Source organism: Punica granatum, chromosome 3 (assembly GCF_007655135.1).
Source record: "Punica granatum isolate Tunisia-2019 chromosome 3, ASM765513v2, whole genome shotgun sequence".
In the NCBI taxonomy this organism is placed as follows: Eukaryota; Viridiplantae; Streptophyta; class Magnoliopsida; order Myrtales; family Lythraceae; genus Punica; species Punica granatum.
This window is the reverse complement of record NC_045129.1, coordinates 35,402,773-35,424,294: the sequence shown is the minus strand read 5'-3', so window position 1 is coordinate 35,424,294 and position 21,522 is coordinate 35,402,773. Positions and strand designations below refer to the sequence as shown.

At 38.1% G+C, this 21,522-nt stretch overlaps 3 protein-coding genes across 4 annotated transcripts; all 3 read left to right on the top strand.

The window, feature by feature from the left end:
- Positions 1-7,820: 7,820 nt before the first annotated feature.
- On the top strand, positions 7,821-10,182 carry LOC116200583 (stemmadenine O-acetyltransferase-like). Its single transcript, XM_031531417.1, has 4 exons — positions 7,821-7,945; positions 8,044-8,093; positions 8,179-8,456; positions 8,801-10,182. The coding sequence occupies exons 1-4, from the start codon at positions 7,821-7,823 to the stop codon at positions 9,968-9,970; spliced, it is 1,623 nt and encodes a 540-aa protein (XP_031387277.1). The 3' UTR covers positions 9,971-10,182.
- Positions 10,183-11,634: 1,452 nt separating this feature from the next.
- On the top strand, positions 11,635-12,794 carry LOC116201495. Of its 2 annotated transcripts, XM_031532747.1 has the most exons (3): positions 11,635-11,753; positions 12,076-12,363; positions 12,568-12,794. In XM_031532747.1, the coding sequence occupies exons 1-3, from the start codon at positions 11,730-11,732 to the stop codon at positions 12,583-12,585; spliced, it is 330 nt and encodes a 109-aa protein (XP_031388607.1). In that variant the 5' UTR covers positions 11,635-11,729; the 3' UTR covers positions 12,586-12,794. The 2 variants fall into 2 exon arrangements, with proteins under 2 accessions (XP_031388607.1, XP_031388606.1); XM_031532746.1 differs by having other exon boundaries at positions 12,076-12,794.
- A 2,144-nt stretch (positions 12,795-14,938) lies between these two features.
- On the top strand, positions 14,939-19,847 carry LOC116200582 (stemmadenine O-acetyltransferase-like). Its single transcript, XM_031531416.1, has 2 exons — positions 14,939-16,209; positions 19,274-19,847. Exons 1-2 carry the CDS (start codon positions 14,939-14,941, stop codon positions 19,845-19,847), a joined length of 1,845 nt encoding a protein of 614 aa, XP_031387276.1.
- The last annotated feature ends 1,675 nt before the right edge of the window (positions 19,848-21,522 follow it).

Genomic DNA, 21,522 nt, shown 5'->3' with positions numbered 1-21,522 from the left:
GAATATTGTACTATAGTCACTTCTTTCTCGCTGAACAGTTTTTTATTTATTGGATATAAGTGCAGGGGTCAATGTTGTTATTATTATTATTATTATTATTAGTTTTATTTTTGGGGCCGGGTTAGATGGATCACTTGGTATCTTCTTGGCTAGAAAGGTATTATTATTTCATGAAATTGATGGAAAAACAAAATCATGCGGCACTCGGGGGATTTGAAATAGGTGGATAAAATTAGTACTCCCAAAAATACTTCGAGGACTAATACCTCAAAGTATGCCCTTCTCCTGTCCTCAATATCAATCTGATAAAGTTGAATTTCTATTTCAGTTCGTGGGGGTTTGATGTAAATCGTTTGAGCATTGAATAAATAAATAAAGAAAAGTGTTTATTTCTTATTTCTTTTTCAGCCATTATTTCTTATTTCTTTTTTCAGCCATTATTTAGCTGTTGTTTAATGTTGAGAGAAGACTCACTTTCCTTCTTTTTAATTAATTTCCCGTACTTAATCAACTTTCATATAATTCCTAAACGAATAATTAATTATATCAGTTGAAAAAATGAAGCTAGCTAGCTCTACATAACTTCAATCTATAACCCAATTTGAACATATATATATATATATATGTATATACATGTTCGATATAGCTAGAAGAACTTGGCATATTTTCCAAGTGATGAGCTTAAATTGACACAAGTGCTTAGCTTGTGCTTGATTCAAAATAAAACGACTAATGGATTTTGCACTATCGGATTGTCCTTAAAGATGGAGATGACGAGGAACTGTTATATAATTGAGATCATGTTCCCTTATGTAGCGAGGCAGAGATATTTCATGTGGAAGAGACATTCATTGTTTCTATCATTGCCTTGTAACATCACTCCTTTTATGGTCAAGAACTAATAATGATAAGTTTTAGTGGGATATATATAAAATTCTCCCGTTCCCGGTTTATTTTTGCGCAGACGCGGTCTAAACTTTATGAATGTCTCCATCTCAAGATTCTCAACTATATATGTATCACATGTATGTCGTGGTGCAGACTTGGCCTAAAATGAATTGTTCGACTGCTTTCTGTCTTGACTATCAAGTATATATGTAGGGCTTCAACATAACTATCGAGTATGTGCAAGAACTTTATGTCTGAGCATTAAAAAAAGAAAAAAAAATGCAAGATTTCTATATGAACCTCCAAACATTTCCCGATCACTATTCAGTTTCTTGGGAGATCCGGCCCAAACCAAACGACTTCCTTGTCTTCGGCCAATAAACTAATAAGTATAGATAATCAAATAGTTACCAAAACAAAAAAAAAAAGAAAATCAATAACTATATAAATATTGTCCAACGAAACTAAGTTAGACTTTTGTAATATTATAAATAACTAGCTAGGTACATCCAGCGCATTGTGCGAAGTTTACAAAAATTAATTTAAATACAATATTTGATAATTTGTGAAAAAAATTCTTTGTAATTTTAATATAATAATTAATTTTCACAATTTCACTAAAATAATAGAATTATCAATTTTTTTTCATTTTCCTAGAGTATTTTTAAATTTTATTCCAGACAATGCATACCATATAAGTGTTGTAATATATATGAAAAACTGATGACTATTTATGAATTTTTATTTTCTTAGAAAAAATTTCATTTTTATTTGCGATCTTTAATGTGATAATTAATTGTCATAATCTCATTAAAATCAATGTTCTTCATAAATTCTGGGTACGAAAGAATAAAAAAAAAGTAAGGTGTTAAAAACTGACGAATTTCGTCTTTTAATTTTTTTAAAAAATATAAAATTTTATTTGGGATAATATATACCGAATATGTTGTAATTTAGTAAAACTGAGAGTATCCTTGTAATATATGATTAGCGTTATACCAGAGCAAATAATTTACATTAATTAATGAACGAATTAATTAATCATGTGAAAAGTCTTTCAAGAAGGAGCTTGGGGTTTACATGAAAACTTGTCGTGATGCTTTTTCATTGTGCTATTCGACTTTTATATAGTTACAGTGAGATTAATATTATATGAGATACTCCGCTCCGTTTGGTTTTACAATCATATTTTTAAAATTTTAACTTTAACTTTAACTCTACTCACTACATAACAAAAATCAACAACGCAATTATTATTTTTTTCTTTTTCTTTAATTTTTTCACTATTCAATTCAATTTTTAATATTAAAATTCATCAAATATTCATTATTTTTTTTTTCACAATTTAACAACACAATCATTTATTTTTTCTCAATTATTCATTACTTTTTCACACATTTTCTCATAATTCAATAACACAATCATTACAACCAAATTAAAATCAAAACTCAACTCTACTTAACTCTAAAACTAAATACACAATAATGACCCGTTTGTTTTCAGGGTTAAATAACAAAAATTTTAATTTTAACTTTAACTCAACCCACTACACAATAAAAATACACATTTCCCAAGTCAAAAATTTTAACTTTAACTTTAACTTAACATATTACACAATATTTGTCATTTTTCACAATCAAAATCAAAGTTTCTATATTTGACTTGTCTGCGGCTATAAATTAGGATTGAATGTCTCAATCCATCCGTACTTTGATCAAATGACCGACGTGAAGTAGCCAAGACAAGGTGGCCAGGATGGGCACCTTTGATTGACCAGCGACTTGTCATTAACAATGAGAAAATGACACTTGAGGTTCTATATGTTTGTCATTTTTTGACATTGAGTTCTTAAATGTTTCAGTTTGGAAAAATAAGTCCTAAAAGGTTTGGAAAAGTGACACTTTTGGTCTTTTCCGTTACCCCCGTTAACGGAATTCCAGCAAGGCAAACGACCCTCCACGTGGTGCTTCATGAGTGGTCACGGATGTCCGGGTAGAATCGGGTCGGGTTTGAGGTCGGATGTCTCCTTCTTCACCTGACTCCCTCCCCATGCGGCTCGAAACCCTAGCGCCGCCCCTGCAACCGCCAATCACGGGCACCGTAGAACCTTGAGCAGCCCCGCTTGAGCCTGATCAATTCCGTCAGGTTCCCGATTGGATCTGGAAAATCTGAAAGCTCGTGAAACCCCAAGCGAATTCTGGATTCGGAAATGAAAGAAGAGGCTCCTGGAGTTTGGCTTCAAGAGAAGCATTGATCGCTTCTGATCCAATCTCGAAATCATCCAAACACGCGGAGCACTATAGATTCTCCTTAATGGTTATAGTGCATCGCTTCAACGAAGATGAACTGTAGTTTAGGGAGCTTGATGTGCAGCGCTGACCCATAGAAGACGATGAACAGTGGTCTTTTTTTAATTTTCCCTTTTTTTATTATCGTTTGGGTCCATTTCCCGCAAGAGTTTTCGGAGCTTTCGGCGGCGACCATAACACCAAGCTTCCGGATCATCTCTTCTAGTCCAACGAAGGGATGTTAATGTAAGTGGCAACAAGAAATGATCCCTTAGCTGAACGTAATTCCAAGATATGAATCGCATCTACATGATTGGAGAATAAATTGATTCAGCTATTCACTAGGCAACCCAATCGCCAATTCAAATCAATGTCACAAACCCAGATCAAAGAAATGAAGCAAACCCAGATCCCGATTTGGAACGAAACATTGAGAACGTAGCAAACAACACTTTCATCGAACAACACTTTCAATCGATTTCAGGAAAGGGGAGAGTTTCAATGGAAGAGCTCGATTTCAGATTTTAGGGTTCCTGATAGGGGAGAGTTTCAATCGAAGAGAAGAAGATTACATGAAAGGATGGAAGTCCGGTCGAGTTAAAACGGTATTAATGGGAGCAAGTCGGGTCTGATTAGAGCAAGGCGGGTTGAAATCACGGATTTCAAATAGGTCCAATAGAAACGTGCCACGTCACCACAGTAACGGCTAACTTGATGGCGTTAAGTGCACGTAGGCGGACGGTAATAGTCAGTTAAATTTAGGACCAAAAGTGACACTTTTCTAAACTTTTTAGGATTTATTTTTCCAAACTGAAACATTTAGGACTCGATGTCAAAAATTGGCAAACAAATAGGACCAATAGTGTCATTTTCCCCGTTAACAATTGCGGTCTATATAGCAAATAATATGGCACTGAAGCATGCATACACATGTGTGTATACTTGCAGTCCTATTGATTTTTTTTAAAAAAAATTTTCCTTGACTGATTATTAGCTGACATTTTCTTAACAAGTCACACATGTTTTTAAGCACAAAATCATACTATTATGCAATATAAATATAAATCGTTGCACCAACGTGGATTGGCTGGCTCATCAGTTCGATGCTCATTATCCTTAAGTAAAGTCTCGAGTTTGAATCTTATAAATGAAAAAATTCACGATTGGGAAAGATTTGCTCCTTAGAAGTCGATCCTGATCAAATATGAATTAGTTGTGGTTTATTAGACTTTCAGATATTAGTTGGTGCAGAATAAAACATTTGTTGTTTGAGTAAATTGATAAATTGGTCATTCAAAGATGCATGTTATATCAAATCTGGCCTCAAGAAATTTTTTACATCAAATTGAACATTGAGAGATTAAGTATGTACATCAAATCCGACCTCAAGAAATTTTTTACATCAAATTGAATCTTTAGAGATTAGGTGTATATCAAATCTGACCTTTCGTCAGAATGCCGTAAAAAAATGGATGGAAAAAACTAATTCGGGCCCCGACATTCAACAAGTGATGTAGCATTGTTTGATTGTTTTCTTCCTTTTTTTTTTATTATTTACCATTTCTGTTTGGCTTAAAAAAGTATTTCCTCCAGTTCCCTCACTTTTTTATCAGAAGCGGGAAAAACTTCCTCCCTAAAAAACATGTTGAATGTCATATTAGATTTTTCCATCCATTTTTTGACGGTATTCTGAAGAAAAGTTGGATTTAATGTACACTTAATCTCTCAAGGTTCAATTTGATATAAAAAAATTATTGAGGTCGGATTTGATATACACTTAATCTCTCAAGGTTCAATTTGATGTAAAAAATTTCTTGAGGTCGGATTTGATGCACACTTAATCTTTGAAAGTTCAATTTAATGCACACTTAATCTCTCAAGGTTCAATTTGATGTAAAAAATTTCTTGAGGTCGGATATGATGTATACTTAATCTCTTAAGGATTAATTTGATGTAAAAAATTACTCGAGGTCAGATTTGATGTAACATGCATATCTGGATGATCAATTTGTCAATTTACTCTTGTTTTGATAAGAAGGATAATTTCATTGATAAACACAAGAAATACGACAAAACCAACTTGAAATAATCAGTCTCTAAAGGTTTCCAAGCATCATTAAAATCAGATGATTACAATGCCATCAACAGTAGTCTAATTGAGTTTCGTGCATGGCGTTGCGGAAATGATTTTTTTTCCCTCACAAGTTATAATGTGGGTGTATGTTCATGCTTCGGCCACACCGGCTGAGATTTGGGGAGCTCTTCTGATAGCCATCACTTCACCCTGATTAATTAGATTCCTTGAAGTAGTCTAATCGAGTGTCGTGCATGGCGTTGCGGAAATGATTTTTTTTCCCCACACAAGTTATAATTTGGGTGTACGTTCATGGAATCCAGAAATCCTTTTGTAATACTTACTCGTGATGAGGAATAATCGATAAAGTCATTGCATAAACGATATCGTCCACCACTGACATACTTTAGGAACAATTCCCTTATTATTTTCTATGAAATTGTTTGACTTCGGCGTGATGTGAGTCCCCATATACGGACACATGCATGCCTCTAGGATCATTACCGCGGACTCTGATATTATGTTAAATTTACACTTATCTTGCATGAATTTGGGCTCAACTTCAACTCAAAAACTCGAACCGTCAATTCCAATCTCATATAAATCTCCCTAATTTTCCTTTCATTCCTGACGTGGGATTGCATTTCCCATTGACTTTTCTTCTTTCCAACAGTTTTCTACACCATCGTCGTGAGGCAAGATGGGAAAAATAAACGAGCTGCCGTGCATGAATCATTCACAAAATAGTATGTATTCATGTACATAATTCGAGGATTATACTTTCCTATGTTCTTTTTAATACTAAAGATTTGATATCTACCGAAAAAGATAAAAGACTTGATAATCATCCGGACACTGTATATCTAATCGGGCCAGACCAAATATATCCTACAACTCGAGGTCTGTAATGCAATCTTCATTGCATCCTCGCATATATTAAGCTAACAAGAGTCGAGAATAGGATTTGGTACTGTGGACAAATACCTTCGACTTGGAATCAAGAGGTGTATTGCATTAAGACCTTAATTAAGAAGAATTCTGATTATACCGCTACTACGTGTCTATCCAGTTTTCATCCAAGAAAGATTTGACTGTGCCTCTTTCCCTTAATTATTGCCCTACTGTACGAGTTTTAGGCCATCAATTCATCGTTCCTTGTAACTCTAAATCTAAATTTGTGATGAAAATTGGGATTTGGTCATATTGTAAACAAGTTGACAAAATAGAGATCAATATCTTCAGAGTTCGAAACCCTCGAATATTATGACTCCGTGAGATTTTGTGAGATCAAATAGGTTGATCTTTTAAATACGGCTTTTTTTTAGTAAAAAATACGGCATGATTTTTCATTTATTATTCCATATTCTCCTCACGCTTGAGCTAAATTAGTTATGAAGTCCCATCACCCTCGATACCATTGGATTTTAGGTCCGTCGAGCTCTTGATAGCATGTGAATTTTGAGGTCACAAATGTTTAATTTTGAATGTTAACCTTATTACATAAGGTGTGTGGGTATGGACGCGTAACATGTTTCGATATCATGTGGGATTTTGAAGCGTCATAACTGTCTAATCTAAAAGATAAACTTGGGTTCACATCGAAAATAGATAAACTTAGTTATATGAGGCGCGGTTATATGTTTAATACTCAATACTCCTCACGCTTGTGCTGGATTAGTTATGAAGGTTGGAACCAATTAAATTGTCAAACCCGCACTTTCATACTACTTGAGATTTTGAGACAACCACAACCGTTTAATCATGAAGGTAAACCTTGTTAGATGCAATGTGGTTTATTAATTCATCAGAGTCAATATCAATTTTTGATTGCTTTAAAACTAGACTTGGTATGGTGTGAGACTATAATGCCTCGTGGATGCGTAGCCTTATCAAATATAATGTGAGATTTTGAGATGTTTATTTATTTATTCTTCAATTGGGTTGGCATGTAATAACTGCCAGTATGAATTGTTGCCCAAAAATATCAGTACGATTCATATTAACCTTTTGCTGCGCATAATGTGATATTAATTAATGCAATAGCCATAGCATGACTAGATTAACAGATAATTCAATGTTTGGCTTAATTCAATATTGACAAGAGAATCGTCATTCTCTTCCATTTTTCTTCTCTTTGTGAATAGTCATTATCTTCCATTCCGTTACCTGCCGGACAAGCTTAGGAAGATTTCTTATAAGAAATTTTCCCAAATTGTCAGCTTTACGTATGTAATTTTTTTTTTCCAGTGTGAATCGTGGTATTTGAAAGCCATACAGGACCTCGACTAATCCAGTTGAGCCGGTTCGGTCCACTAAGCAGTGAAGCTTTCATGTTGTGGATTTTTGGCATTCACAAGGACTCGAACCCGAGATCTCGCTTAAGTGGAACAAGCGTCGAACCGTTTGAACTAACTCACGTTGGTCCATATGTAATTTTTTTATTTACTAAATATATAAAGACATACATAACACATATGTACTTATATATATATATTTTGGGTGGTTATATGCACGTATATTTTCCATTAACAGATGGTGATTTATTGGATGATCCAATCGAATTTCGAAGTATGGTGGGTGCTTTACAATACATTACTATTACAAGACTTGACATTTGCTATGCTGTGAATTTAGTCAGTCAGTTCATGTACGCTCCTCGCAAGCCTCATCTTCAGGCGGCAAAAAGAATCCTTCGGTATCTTCGTGGCACGTCCACTCATAGGCTTCACCTTTGTCAGTCTTCTGACCTTCAAATCACCGCTTATACTGATGCTGATTGGGCTGGATGTCTAGATGCCCGACATTTCATGACTGGCTGTGCTGTGTTTGTCGAACCAAACTTGGTCTCCTGGCTATCTAAAAAGCAACCGACTTTATCTAAAAGCTCGACTGAGGCTAAATATTGAGCTTTAACTTATGCTGTTGCAGAGACCTTGTGGATTCAACAATTACTCCTTGACATCGAGTTTCATGCTTCTAGCTTGATAATAGCATGCTGTGATAACATCAGTGCCACATATCTAGCTGCCCGTCCAATTCAACACCAATGGTCCGAGCACATTGTGGTGGATTACCATTTCGTTTGGGAACGAATTCAACGAAGGGATCTTCTTGTTCGCTATGTACCTACATCAACTCAGTTGGCAAACATATTTACCAAGAATCTCTCTGTTTCCTCGTTTCAAGGATACTGTCGCAATCTGCCAGTATCTTCTCCCCCAACAGATTGAGGGGTTTATTTGAATATATTTTGGGGATTCTTACCTTTGATAGATGATCCACATACCATGTAGATGTACTTACCATGTAATCGTGAGATTATAAATATACCATTAGCCGACCCTATTAGGGTAGGGCATTAACCATTCACAGTAATATATGTATGTGTATATATATATATATATATGTATATTCATCTTTGGCCTTGAAAGTTATATTTGTGAACGACTCTCAAGAAGAAAGAGATATGGAGAAGGTTGAAGTCGAATTTGTCTAAAGAACAACCATTAAACCTTCTTCTCCCACCCCTCACCACCTTCTTCACTACCAGCTCTCATTCCTTGATCAAATCTCGCCTCCGGTCTACATCCCCTTAGTACTCTTCTATTCCGGGGAAACTGATGGGGAGACGAGACTCTACAGAGCGGATATATCGACCCGCCTGAAGAGTTCCTTGTCTGAGACCCTGACTCGTTACTACCCACTGTCTGGCCGGCTTAGGGACAACCTTGCCGTGGAGTGTAATGATGAGGGAGTCCCCTTCCTGGAAACAAGAGTGGTGTGCCGTCTCTCCGATATGGTTCAGAACCCGGATACATTAGAGCTGCGGAAGTTGGTTCCTTTTGTTATTAATGCAGCCGATGATGTAATCCTGGGTGTGCAGTTCAATGTGTTCGAGTGTGGTGGCATTGCCGTAGGCATATGCCTCTCTCACAAAGTGGCGGATGGACTGTCTGTTTTCGTGTTTATAAGAACTTGGGCTGCTATTTGCCGTGGAGAAGTAAACGTGGTGTCACCGGAGTTCCTGTCCGCCACGCTCTTCCCACCAAAGGACTTATCAATGTACGAACCCAGCACGGGAATCGTGACTGAGAACATTGTCTCAAAGAGGTTTGTATTTAAGTCCAATGGGATAGAGTTGCTCAAAGCAAAATACAGTGCAGGGATCGACTCGCTGAACCAACGACCACCAACTCGTGTCAAGGCACTATCTACATTCATATGGAGCCGATTCGCATCCTCAACCCAAGTCTTCTCACAAGCCGCGAAGCTATGCTTCCTGCTTCATGCCGTGAACCTGAGGACCCAGTTCGACCCACCATTGACGGAGCACTCCTTCGGGAACCTGTGCAGAGTTGCAATCACGTTTCTGTCTCCAGGCATGAACGGAGGTTGCGGTGACCTCGTGACGAGGGTGAGGGAGACTATAGCAGGGATTGACAGGGCATATGTCGAGAGACTTCGAGAGGGGGATGAGCACTTGAGCTTCATCAATCAGGCAAGTGAGATGTACCGCAAAGGGGAGATGATATCCCTCAACGTCACTAGCTGGTGCAGGTTCTCCATATATGAGGCCAATTTCGGGTGGGGGAAGCCCACGAGGGTCGGTTCGCCCGCCCTGCCATACGGGAATTTAGCATACATTCACTTGAAGGAGGAAGACATGGTTAAGTTTGAAAGTGATGAGGAGTTGCAAAAGTACATCGCCGGAATTGCTTAAAGAATCCAGGCTGAAACAGCTTCCATGAAAATATCGTGTTTCAGCCAAAATAAAAAAACCGACATATGATCGTATAATCTGTCACGATATATATGGTAGTGGTCAATAATAATCTATATATGTATATTCAAGAAGCAGGCAAACTGATCATCAGCAGATTGAGAAGCTGATTATATGTGTGTGTGGTATTGTAAACTATAATTTAAATGAATTCGCTCGTCAGAAGTTCTATGATTATGAGGATTCAAAGTGTATCATTTTTTCATTAATTACCGGATCGTAATCGTGCGATGAATACCTGGAATATACTTCCTAAAAAATTCTATGATTATGAGGATTCAAAGTGTTTCATTTTTTGATTAACTAGTTGATGTAGGATCTAGTGTTTATGTTTAAGGAGGATGAGTTGATCGCTCTTAATGGATGGACATTAGTTGTTGAGAAATCCACCTATATGGACGTGAAGTAGCGTCACTTCGAACGTGAGTCTTTTAAGGTTTTCTTTAGTACAAGTTCACGAAAAGGGATGAATACATAGTCATAACAGTGCTAATGAAAGAATGCTCTTACTCGTATAGTAAACAATTTTGTGTGCGATTTTTCCGATTTCAACTTTAAGGGCGGTAATTTAAGCGTCTAGACATCAATCACCTTGTTGAGGTTTTGAGAGATTAGCTCTAAGGGAGAGTTTAAATCTAATGATACTCTTCCTATATGCATAGTCGTAAATATGTTATAAACTTTTGGAATTGACAATCTAGTGGGGGATTATTGAGAAATTAAATTACAAATTCAATGAGTCTGTATGTTCGGTAATTTACTTAGTGTAATTTTCGTACTAAGTGAGGGAAATAAGATTTCAGTTTATAATTTATTTTAAAAAAAACCGTAGGGCCAACGGGTGTTTGACCGTCCGTACGGTCAATGCGCTTCTGATGGTCCATGCATGCAGTTATTTTGGCCGAAAATGAACAATGTTGGCAAAGTAAGGAATAGGATATAATTGAAGGAAAAGAAAAATTGTGATAATTGTGTTGGTGAATTTAACATAAGTGGAGTGGAGTTAAAGCGGGATCCAGCTAAGACTTTAATTCTGTTCCTGATAGGTGGGACGCTTGACGTATTTCATCTAACCTTACCAACAAGAATGGCTCCAAAAATCCATGGTAGACATTTTTGTGGTGATTCAATAAGCCAACTTTGTAGGTGAGATCACAAATCACGTCCCAGCTGTGCTGGGTCCACACGCTCCTCATAATTTTCGCATCCTGTACAGTTAAGTACATGGCGGAAAATGCCAGAATTTACTTCCGTATGCTGGCCTCATAAATTCCAACTCCTGCAGTTACTCCAGATGATCATGTCGTGCCAAATGCATTACCTATCTGCCTTTTGTGATCTCGGTGCTGCCCGTGATTACATGAAGAATTCCGTAATATTATTCTAAACTGTGAATTTTCAATGTGAATCTCGATTTGACAATGCTTCAATCGGAAGTCTATATACATCCCAAGCTCGGATTTTTGACTGAAAATGAGTCTGGTAAAAGGATGCAACCCCCACAAAACTGGGAACTGTCAGTCCCCTTTCTTTCTTTCTTTTTTTTTTTTTGCTTTCTTATATTTCTACAAAAAAATGGATGAGAGAGTTCCCACATGAATCGAGTTTTGTGGACTGATAATTTGTGGACCTCCTCTTCTTCGGCTACTCCTTCACGGCCCGACCGGAGCGGTGCGAGTCGTTCCATGCTCAGTGCATCATGCGGGTCGTGGAGGCCCACTCGGTCAGTCCTCCCTCAGCTCCATGTTTTCCATGTTTTCTGTTTCCCGCAAAACGTTTTCTAGAATGGACCTGTTTGATTTGATCACAACTGTATTGTCCATTCAAGAGCTACTAGTAATGAGTTAGACATGAAAAATGTTTTTCTTTGCCGAAAAAATGAGTGAGCGAAGAGAAAACGTGTTTCCTCTCCTACAGAATTGCGCTGGAAAAATCTGATCTGACACAGTTTCAATTTTTTCAGCCTAACTTTAGAGGATTTTCAGGAATAATTATTGAAGAATAATAATAAGCAGTGGAATGATTAAGTGGGGTGGTTAAAGCAGGTGAGGAGGATGAGCGTGGTGGGGCTAAGCTACGGTGGGTTCATCGGGTACAGCATCGCGGCACAGTACCCTGCGGCAGTGGAGAGTCTGGTAATATGCTGCTCGGCCGTGTGCATGGAGGAGAAGGACCTGAAGGACGGCGTCTTCAGGATCTCTGACCTCGAGGAGGCGGCGGAGATTCTCGTCCCCCAGACCCCTGACCGCCTTCGGGAGCTCATGGGCTTCACCCTTTACCAGGGACAGCCTCTCCGCCTCATCCCTTCTTGCATTCTCAATGACTTCATTCATGTAAGTGATTCTATCTCTTAATTAGTTGACTCATTAATTGGTAATTATTTGTTTAGTGGGTTCGATTTCAGATCTCCAGAAGTAGAACTTGAGCTGAATACATATGTGACTTTGGTCAATTATTAGGATTTTCAATGATTGAGCAGAAACATGAACAACCTCTGGTATCTAACCATCGAGCTTATAATATAAATGATGGGATAGGTTTTGTCCTGTCCGTGATGTAAATGCACCGAGCTTACAGAGATATGTTAAAATCGTGCACATGAATTGTGAAGGAACAGCATGAAGGGTCATGCTTCTTGCATGAAGGATCAACATGGGTTGATGCTGTTTTCATCGTCTGCTTGTCAAACTTGACATTACATAGAAGAAAAATAGTTCCAAAAACAGGACAGAGTTAGGTTTCGAGCTGGTTCCGGATAAGATAAGTGAGGATAGGAATCAAGCTGTGTTACGAGATGTGACGGACAATGGTATGGAAATGAGATTTGATGTCTGGACTTTAGTTATGAAGTCCCATCGCTCTCGATACCATTGGATTTTAGGTCCGTCGAGCTCTTGATAGCATGTGAATTTTGAGGTCACAAATGTTTAATTTTGAATGTTGACCTTATTAGATAAGGTGTGTGGGTATGGACGCGCAACTTGTTTTGATATCATGTGGGATTTTGAAGCGTCATAACTGTCTAATCTAAAAGATAAACCTGGGTTCATATTGAAAATAGATAAACTTAGTTATATGAGGCACGGTTATATGTTTAATACTCAATACTCCTCACGCTTGTGCTGGATTAGTTATGAAGGTTGGAACCAATTAAATTGTCAAACCCGCACTTTCATACTACTTGAGATTTTGAGACAAACACAACCGTTTAATCATGAAGGTAAACCTTGTTAGATGCAATGTGGTTTATTAATTCATCAGAGTCAATATCGATTTTTTATTGCTTTAAAACTAGACTTGGTCTGGTGTGAGACTATAATGCCTCGTGGATGCGTAGCCTTATCAAATACAATGTGAGATTTTGAGATGTTTATTTATTTATTCTTCAATTGGGTTGGCATGTAATAATTGCCAGTATGAATTGTTGCCCAAAAATATCAGTACGATTCATATTAAACTTTTGCTGCGCATAATGTGATATTAATTAATGCAATAGCCATAGCATGACTAGATTAACAGATAATTCAATGTTTGGCTTAATTCAGTATTGATAAGAGAATTGTCATTCTCTTCCATTTTTCTTCTCTCTGTGAATAGTCATTATCTTCCATTCCGTTACCCGCGGGACACGCTTAGGAAGATTTCTTATAAGAAATTTCCCAAATTGTAGCTTTAGGTATGTGTATATATATATTTTTTCCGATGTGGATCACGGTATTTGAAAGCCCTACTGAGCCCCGACTAATCCAGTTGAATCGGGTCGGCTCACTTAGAAGTAAAGTTTTCATGTTGTGGATTTTTAGCATTCAATAGGATTCGAACTTGAAACATCGTTTAACCAGAACAAACGCCGAACCACTTGAACCAACTCCCATTGGTCCATATGTGATTTTTTTATTTACTAAATATACAAAGACATACATAACACATATGTACTAATATATATATTTTGGGTGGTCATATGTACGCATATTTTCCATTAACAGATGGGGATTTATTGGATGATCCAACCGAATTTCGAAGTATGGTGGGCGCTTTACAATACATTACTATTACGAAACCTGATATTTGCTATGTAGTGAATTTAGTTAGCCTGTTCATGCACGCTCCTCGCAAGCCTCATCTTTAGGTGGCAAAAAGAATCCATCGGCATCTTCGTGGCACGTCCACTCATGGACTTCACCTCTGTCAGTCTTCTGACCTTCAAATCACTGCTTATACTGATACTGATTGGGCTGGATGTCTAGATACCTAATGGTTCACGACTGGCTATGCAGTGTTTTTCGGACCAAACTTGGTCTCCTGATGATCTAAAAAGCAACCGATTGTATATAAAAACTCGATTGAGGCTGAATATCGAGTTTTAGCTTATGCTGTTGTAGAGACCTTGTGGATTCGACAATTACTCCTTGACATCGGGTTTCATGCTCTTAGCTTGATAATAGCATGTTGTGATAAGTGTCACATATCTAGCTGCCAGTCTAATTCAATACCAACGGTCCGAGCACACTGCGGTGGATTACCATTTCGTTTGGGAACGAATTCAACGAGGGAATCTTCTTGTTCGCTATGTACCTACATCAGCTCAATTGGCAGACATATTTACCAAAAATCTCTCTGTTTTCTCGTTTTAACCGCACTGTCACAATTTGTCAGTATCTTCGCTCCCAACAGATTGTTGGGGTGTATTAAAATATATTCTGGGGATTCTTACCTTTAATAGATGATACATACCATGTAGATGTACTTACCATGTAATTGTGAGATTATAAATATACCATTAGCCAACCCTATTAGGGTAGGGCATTAACCATTCACAGTAATAGATGCATATATATATATATATATATATATTCATCTTTGGCCTTGGAAGTTATATTTGTGAACTACTCTCAAGAAGAAAGAGATATGGAGAAGGTTGAAGTCGAATTTGTCTCAAGGAAAACCATTAAACCTTCTTCTCCCACCCCTCACCACCTTCTTCACTACCAGCTCTCATTCCTCGATCAAATCTCGCCTCCGGTCTACATCCCCTTAGTACTTTTCTATTCCGCTGAAACTAACAGGGAGACTAGACTCGACAGAGCGGATATATCGACCCGCCTGAAGAGTTCCTTGTCTGAGACCCTGACTCGTTACTACCCACTGTCTGGGCGGCTTAGGGACAAGCTTGCCGTGGAGTGTACTGATGAGGGAGTCCCCTTCCTGGAAACAAGAGTGATGTGCCGTCTCTCCGATATGGTTCAGAACCAGGATACATTAGAGCTGCGGAAGTTGGTTCCTTTTGCTATTAATGCAGCCGATGATGTAATCCTGGGTGTCCAATTCAATGTGTTCGAGTATGGTGGCATTGCCGTAGGCATCTGCCTCTCTCACAAAGTGGCGGATGGACTGTCTGTTTTCGTGTTTGTAAGAACTTGGGCCGCTATTTGCCGTGGAGAAGTAAACGTGGTGTCACCGGAGTTCCTGTCCGCCACGCTCTTCCCACCAAAGGACTTATCAGGGTACGAACCCAGCACGGGAATCGTGACTGAGAACATTGTCTCAAAGAGGTTTGTATTTAAGTCCAATGGGATAGAGTTGCTCAAAGCAAAATACAGTGCAGGGATCGACTCGCTGAACCAACGACCGCCAACTCGTGTCGAAGCACTATCTACATTCATATGGAGCCGATTCGCATCCTCAACCCAAGTCTTCTCACAAGCCGCGAAGCTATGCTTCCTGGTTCATGCCGTGAACCTGAGGACCAAGTTCGACCCACCATTGACGGAGCACTCCTTCGGGAACCTGTACCGAGTTGCAATCACGTTTCTGTCTCCAGGCATGAACGGAGGTTGCGGTGACCTTGTGCCAAGGGTGAGGGAGACTATAGCAGGGATTGACAGGGCATATGTCGAGAGACTTCGAGAGGGGGATGAGCACTTGAGCTTCATCAATCAGGCAAGTGAGATGTACCGCGAAGGGGAGATGATATCCCTCAACGTCACTAGCTGGTGCAGGTTCTCCATATATGAGGCCGATTTTGGGTGGGAGAAGCCCACGTGGGTCGGATCGCCCGCCCTGCCATACAGGAATTTAGTTGTCCTCATGGACATGAAATCGGGGGATGGAATAGAAGCATACATTCACTTGAAGGAGGAAGACATGGTTAAGTTTGAAAGTGATGAGGAGTTGCAAAAGTACATCGCCGGAACTGCTTAAAGAATCCAGGCTGAAACAGCTTCCATGAAAATATCGTGTTTCAGCCAAAATAAAAAAACCGACATATGATCGTATAATCTGTCACGATATATATGGTAGTGGTCAATAATAATCTATATATGTATATTCAAGAAGCAGGCAAACTGATCATCAGCAGATTGAGAAGCTGATTATATGTGTGTGTGGTATTGTAAACTATAATTTAAATGAATTTGCTCGTCAGAAGTTCTATGATTATGAGGATTCAAAGTGTATCATTTTTTCATTAATTACCGGACTGTAATCGTGCGTTGAATACCTGGAATATACTTCCCCAAAAATTCTATGATTATGAGGATTCAAAGTGTTTCATTTTTTGATTAACTAGTTGATGTAGGATCTAGTGTTTATGTTTAAGGAGGATGAGTTGATCGCTCTTAATGGATGGAAATTAGTTGTTGAGAAATCCACCTATATGGGCGTGAAGTAGTGTCGCTTCGAACATGAGTCTTTTAAGATTTTCTTTAGTACAAGTTCACGGAAAGGAATGAACACATGGCCATAACGGTGCTAAAGAAAGAATGCTCTTACTTGTATAGTAAACGATTTTGTGTGCAATTTTTCCAATTTCAACTTTAAGGATGGTGATTTAAGCGTTGAGCCATCAATCACCTTGTTGAGGTTTTGAGAGATTAGCACTAAGGGAGAGTTTAAATCTAATGATACTACTCCTATATGCATAGTCGTAAATGTGTTATAAATTTTTGAAATTGGCAATCTAGTGGGGATTATTGAGAAATTAAATTACAAATTCAATGAATTTGTATTTTCGGTATTACTAAGTGTAATTTTCGTACTAAGTGAGGGAAATAAGATTTTAGTTTATAATTTTTTTTAAAAAAACCGTACGGCCAATGGGTGTTTGACCGTCCGTACGGTCAATGCGCTTCTGATGGTCCATACATGAAGTTATTTTGGCCGAAAATGAACAATGTTCCTCTAGGGGACACATAGAGGCTCCGGTGCCCAAAAAGGTATTGTTGATCAATCCAAACATTTAAGAAATTTGAGAGAGTTAGAGTAAGAGTTTTTCCAAATTGTTTCCCGAGAGTTCTTTGCCATATCTCAAATCAACTGCATGTGTTGGTAAATCTACTCTTTGAAAAGAACCCATGCCTTGAGGCATCCCCAAGTTCGAGTATTGTTCGTAGTTCGTAGTTCGTGGTTCGTGACCGCGTTTGTTGTTTGTGATCGTGTTTGTTGTTCATGATCGTATGTCTCCTCCGATTGTCATCTCCCCATCATCCCTATCAATATATTTCAAGTAAAATTATATAATGTTATGCGGATGTCTCATACAACGCGCTCGCTCATCTTTTGAAATTCTGATTCGGTCTCTCTTCTCCATCCATAGGCAAAGAAGAATTGCCGAAGATTCCTCAATTACATTAATTAGAATAGGATTGGGTATAGAGAAAAGGCGTGATTGTTAAATGAATTGATTTGGGCTGGTCCCAATTCAAGCATGGATAGGAACATTGTTCGTTACATTCAAACATGCAAGTGAATTCATACTTTCATGAGACATGGGAGGTCAGAAGCAAATGAGTTCTTTGTCTGAGGCCGACAAATATTGGACTTTTGCACTATTATATAATGTTCTACGAGATACGGAAATTTTCTAAACCTGATTCGCAATGCTTTGCCTGCAGCTATATATGAATTAGAGATAATATCAAATAATTTCTGATCCATCGAAGCGTCATTATTCATTGGAAGAGATGATATTGTTATTACGTCTCAAGACAGCTTAAAATTAAAAACAAAAGAAAAAAAATTAACAATAATATCGTGTTTATTTTTGGAATCAGTACCTTCTCTGAAACCCAAGACCTAGACCAGGTGACCTTGCTAGACCGGTCCCCTGCAACCATGTTAATCCAACCAAGTCGCCAGTTAATAAGTCGATACACGGGCTGTGAACTAGCTAAAGGGTCAAGGTGGCCAGGCACTGCACTACAGTTAATCCATGGACGACTTGTCATTATATATGCATACACGTATAAGTGAAAGAAGGGTTGAAACTTGATCCCCAATAAATCATATATTTGGCCCATTTTTCACTTGGGAAAACTATACTTTGATAGCAGTTACTGGATTTGAATATTTGACTATTTTCGTGTACTTTCTATTTTTATCTTATTTTGGTCCACTAACCTTTCTTTTTTTTTTTTGTTTTGGCGAACATACTGACCTTTAATTGCTTTTATGTTTTAACCCATTATATTTTTGCTTTTCAAATATTTGCTTTCATCATCTAACTTTACCTTCTCTTCTATTTTAGTACTTTTTCTTCATATCTCTTTATTCATTTTTGCCTCATAACCTTGATTTATTTTCTATTCTTATCATATTTATTCAATTTTCTAATTAAAAAGTCCACTTATGGTCCTCAGTATTCTGTTGTTCTTTTAATAATTTCGTCATGATTCTTATTTTTTTGTTAATTCACGTCTTCAAACTTAAACATTTGATCCCTTTTTATCCTAGTTAAAATTTTCATAAACAATGTTGACTCAGCATTTTCTTAAACAAAAACATAACTTTTTGGGAAAAAGGCTGGCGCTAATCCTATCATTTCTCTATTCCAAAACATATCCGGTCCGCGGGGGCTTGATTTTGGTCGCCACCACGCTAGACTATTGCAGGTGGCTTTATCTAGGATAAAGCCGCCATTTTTATGCCCCTATTGCCCGATCTATCCCCACTCTCTACATGTCTATAGGTCAACGATATATTCTCTAGGATTTCTTTGTAACGCCTATATATACGTGTCGTCTTGTTCGTTGTTACTCTCTCCGCACATTAATCAAGAAAACCAACACTTTCATTCTATATTTCGTTTATTGTGCTTTACTTTCCCTCACCCTTTCAATTTCTATTCGTTTATCCTTCCACCGGTTCCCCGTTAATCAAAATTATCATCGTCTTTGGAACCTCTGGGCATCAAGACGAGATTTATCATCCTTTGGCACCACTTGCCGAAGTTTATTCAAGGTTCAGGTTCTTTCTTTCAGTGCTTCACGCGGTGAACTTATGCACTCAGATGGATCGGGCACTCTCAAAGCTCCACTTTGGCAATATTAGTCGGACTGCAGGAACAAGGCCAAATACGTATATCAGTGGCAACGTGGGTTGTAAGATCGTGAGTCAAGTGAGAGACGCAATAAGGCAGGTTAACGTCGAGTATGTGAAGAAGCTCCAACAAGGAGATGGACACCTGAACTCCATGAGGGAGCGCGGGGAGAAGATCTCGAAGGGAGACTTCGTCTCATTCAGCTTCACCAGACTATGCCGGTTCCCAATATACAAGGCCAATTTCGGGTGGGCAAAGCCAGTCTGGGTTGGTTCAGCGAGCTTGACATTTAAGAATCTGATCGTCTTCCTTGACACGAAGTCAGGAGATGGATTTGAGGCTTGGGCTAACCTCAAGGCCAAGGACATGGCCAAATTCGAGAACGACAAGGAGCTCCTCGCGTATGCCTCCCCGAACATTAACGTGAAAAGCTATATCCTACAGGGAGAGGGTATTTTTCATGCCTCAGCTGCACTATGTGGCAATACAACGGAACGATAATATGAAGTAATGATATTATTGGTCTGTTGTACGTACCACGTATTGCATGCAACGGATGCATAAAATGTTTTCTCATGTTCCCCATCGACCCCGCAAGTCACTACATATTGGTTACTTCGTATGTCCATTTCATGACATATTAGTTATTTGTGCTTCTGAACATACTATGCAGCTTGAGGCTCTATCTTCCATCATTTTTTTGGTCTTTTTCCCCCCATTTTCTTTTTCTCCCCGTGATTGCTTGTAAAAGTGTGCGGAATAAATTCAATCCAAAGTGTAAAATTAGATACAAAAGCATATATTCATAGATAGATTATGAAGTTTGGTGTTCTGGTAATTAAGATAATAATTACGTGACACTCAAGTAGCGTTTTGATTAATTCTTTTTTTTTCCAAAGCCGAAAAAATAAATATGAGGACGAATGTTGGGTTCAGCAGTAAAAGCACATATTAGTTACCAGCGTGAGCTAGTTCGGTTAGTTTGGCACTTTTTTTTTTATAAATAAAACCTTGAATTTGAGCTTGCACTGTCAGTGAAAATTATACTATTATGAGAATTTTACCTTGCATAGCTTTGTTTAGATTGTAGGTTAGGAAGATTTATGGAGAAATGAGTCATGGGGAATAACAACCTTCCGTAACACTAGATAATTTGCGATTCAATAAACTCTTACTCGGTTGACATGGTTCGAACTTGGATTAATCGAGGTCCATATATATTTGGACTTTTTAATAATAGATATTCGTTCATCCTTTCCGTGTGGGATTAATATCCTCAACACTCGTCTTCATGTGCAATGTGTGGTCTATTTCTACCTACACGTTGTCACGTATCCTTAAACACCTGCCCTCCACAACTGACATCGACTCTGACTCATTTTCTATGCTCAGGTGAGGGGGGACTAACATGAGGCGCTCTTTTGGTTACTCTTGGACATACTGAGCTTGGTGTGGTGTTGGTATGCGCCCATGCACGCGCATAACTTGGGCTCTGATACTATATTGAATTTTCGTTTGGCTTAAATTGTTAAGTGGTGGTATCAAGTCTCATATAAACCAATGGATATTCGTTCATATTTTTTCATGTGGAATTAATATCCTTAAAAGAATACCAGGTGGTGTATACCTAAAAAAAAAATACATGTTTATGGACAATCAGTAATCACTCAAATTATATGGGAGTTTCTCTCATCTTAGAGGTCCTAAGTTTAATTTTTACAGAGAAATCATGACATGTCATTTCTATGAAAATGCCAAAAAATCCGGCCTAAATGACCTACTTAGACGGATACAGCTAGGGATTATACTCGATTTCAACTAAGGAGATCTGAATGTCACAGAGAAAAAAAAGAAAAAGACAGTAAATGCACATTTGCTGCAAAAACCCGAAAACAAGAAGTTGCTTGTAATTGTGAGAAAAGAGAAGCAAATGTACTTCTCGAAAGGTCATACATCGATTCCGGCTTCATTGGTCATGCCATCTCAATCGAAGTTATCGCAAACCCGAGGATTTTAAACCCTCCTTCCTCATACGATATTAATTAAACTTTTACACCATGTTGATATGCAATTCTACCGCACGGGGCTCAGATCACTGAATCAAAAGAAAATTGTAAGCGCTTTTAATTTTTATCTTCGTATGAACTCAGAAGGCCCGAGAAGTTTCTCACAGAAT

Coding starts and splice junctions, on each gene's coding strand:
- LOC116200582 (XM_031531416.1), top strand. CDS start 14,939: ATGGAGAAGGTTGAAGTCGAATTTGTCTCAAGGAAAACCATTAAACCT. Junction 16,210..19,273: donor AGTGATGAGGAGTTGCAAAA/GTACATCGCCGG, acceptor TTCAAGGTTCAG/GTTCTTTCTTTCAGTGCTTC.
- LOC116201495 (XM_031532746.1), top strand. CDS start 11,730: ATGCGGGTCGTGGAGGCCCACTCG. Junction 11,754..12,075: donor GGGTCGTGGAGGCCCACTCG/GTCAGTCCTCCC, acceptor TGGTTAAAGCAG/GTGAGGAGGATGAGCGTGGT.
- LOC116200583 (XM_031531417.1), top strand. CDS start 7,821: ATGGTGGGTGCTTTACAATACATTACTATTACAAGACTTGACATTTGC. Junction 7,946..8,043: donor GCGGCAAAAAGAATCCTTCG/GTATCTTCGTGG, acceptor CTGGATGTCTAG/ATGCCCGACATTTCATGACT. Junction 8,457..8,800: donor GATACTGTCGCAATCTGCCA/GTATCTTCTCCC, acceptor CTTCACTACCAG/CTCTCATTCCTTGATCAAAT.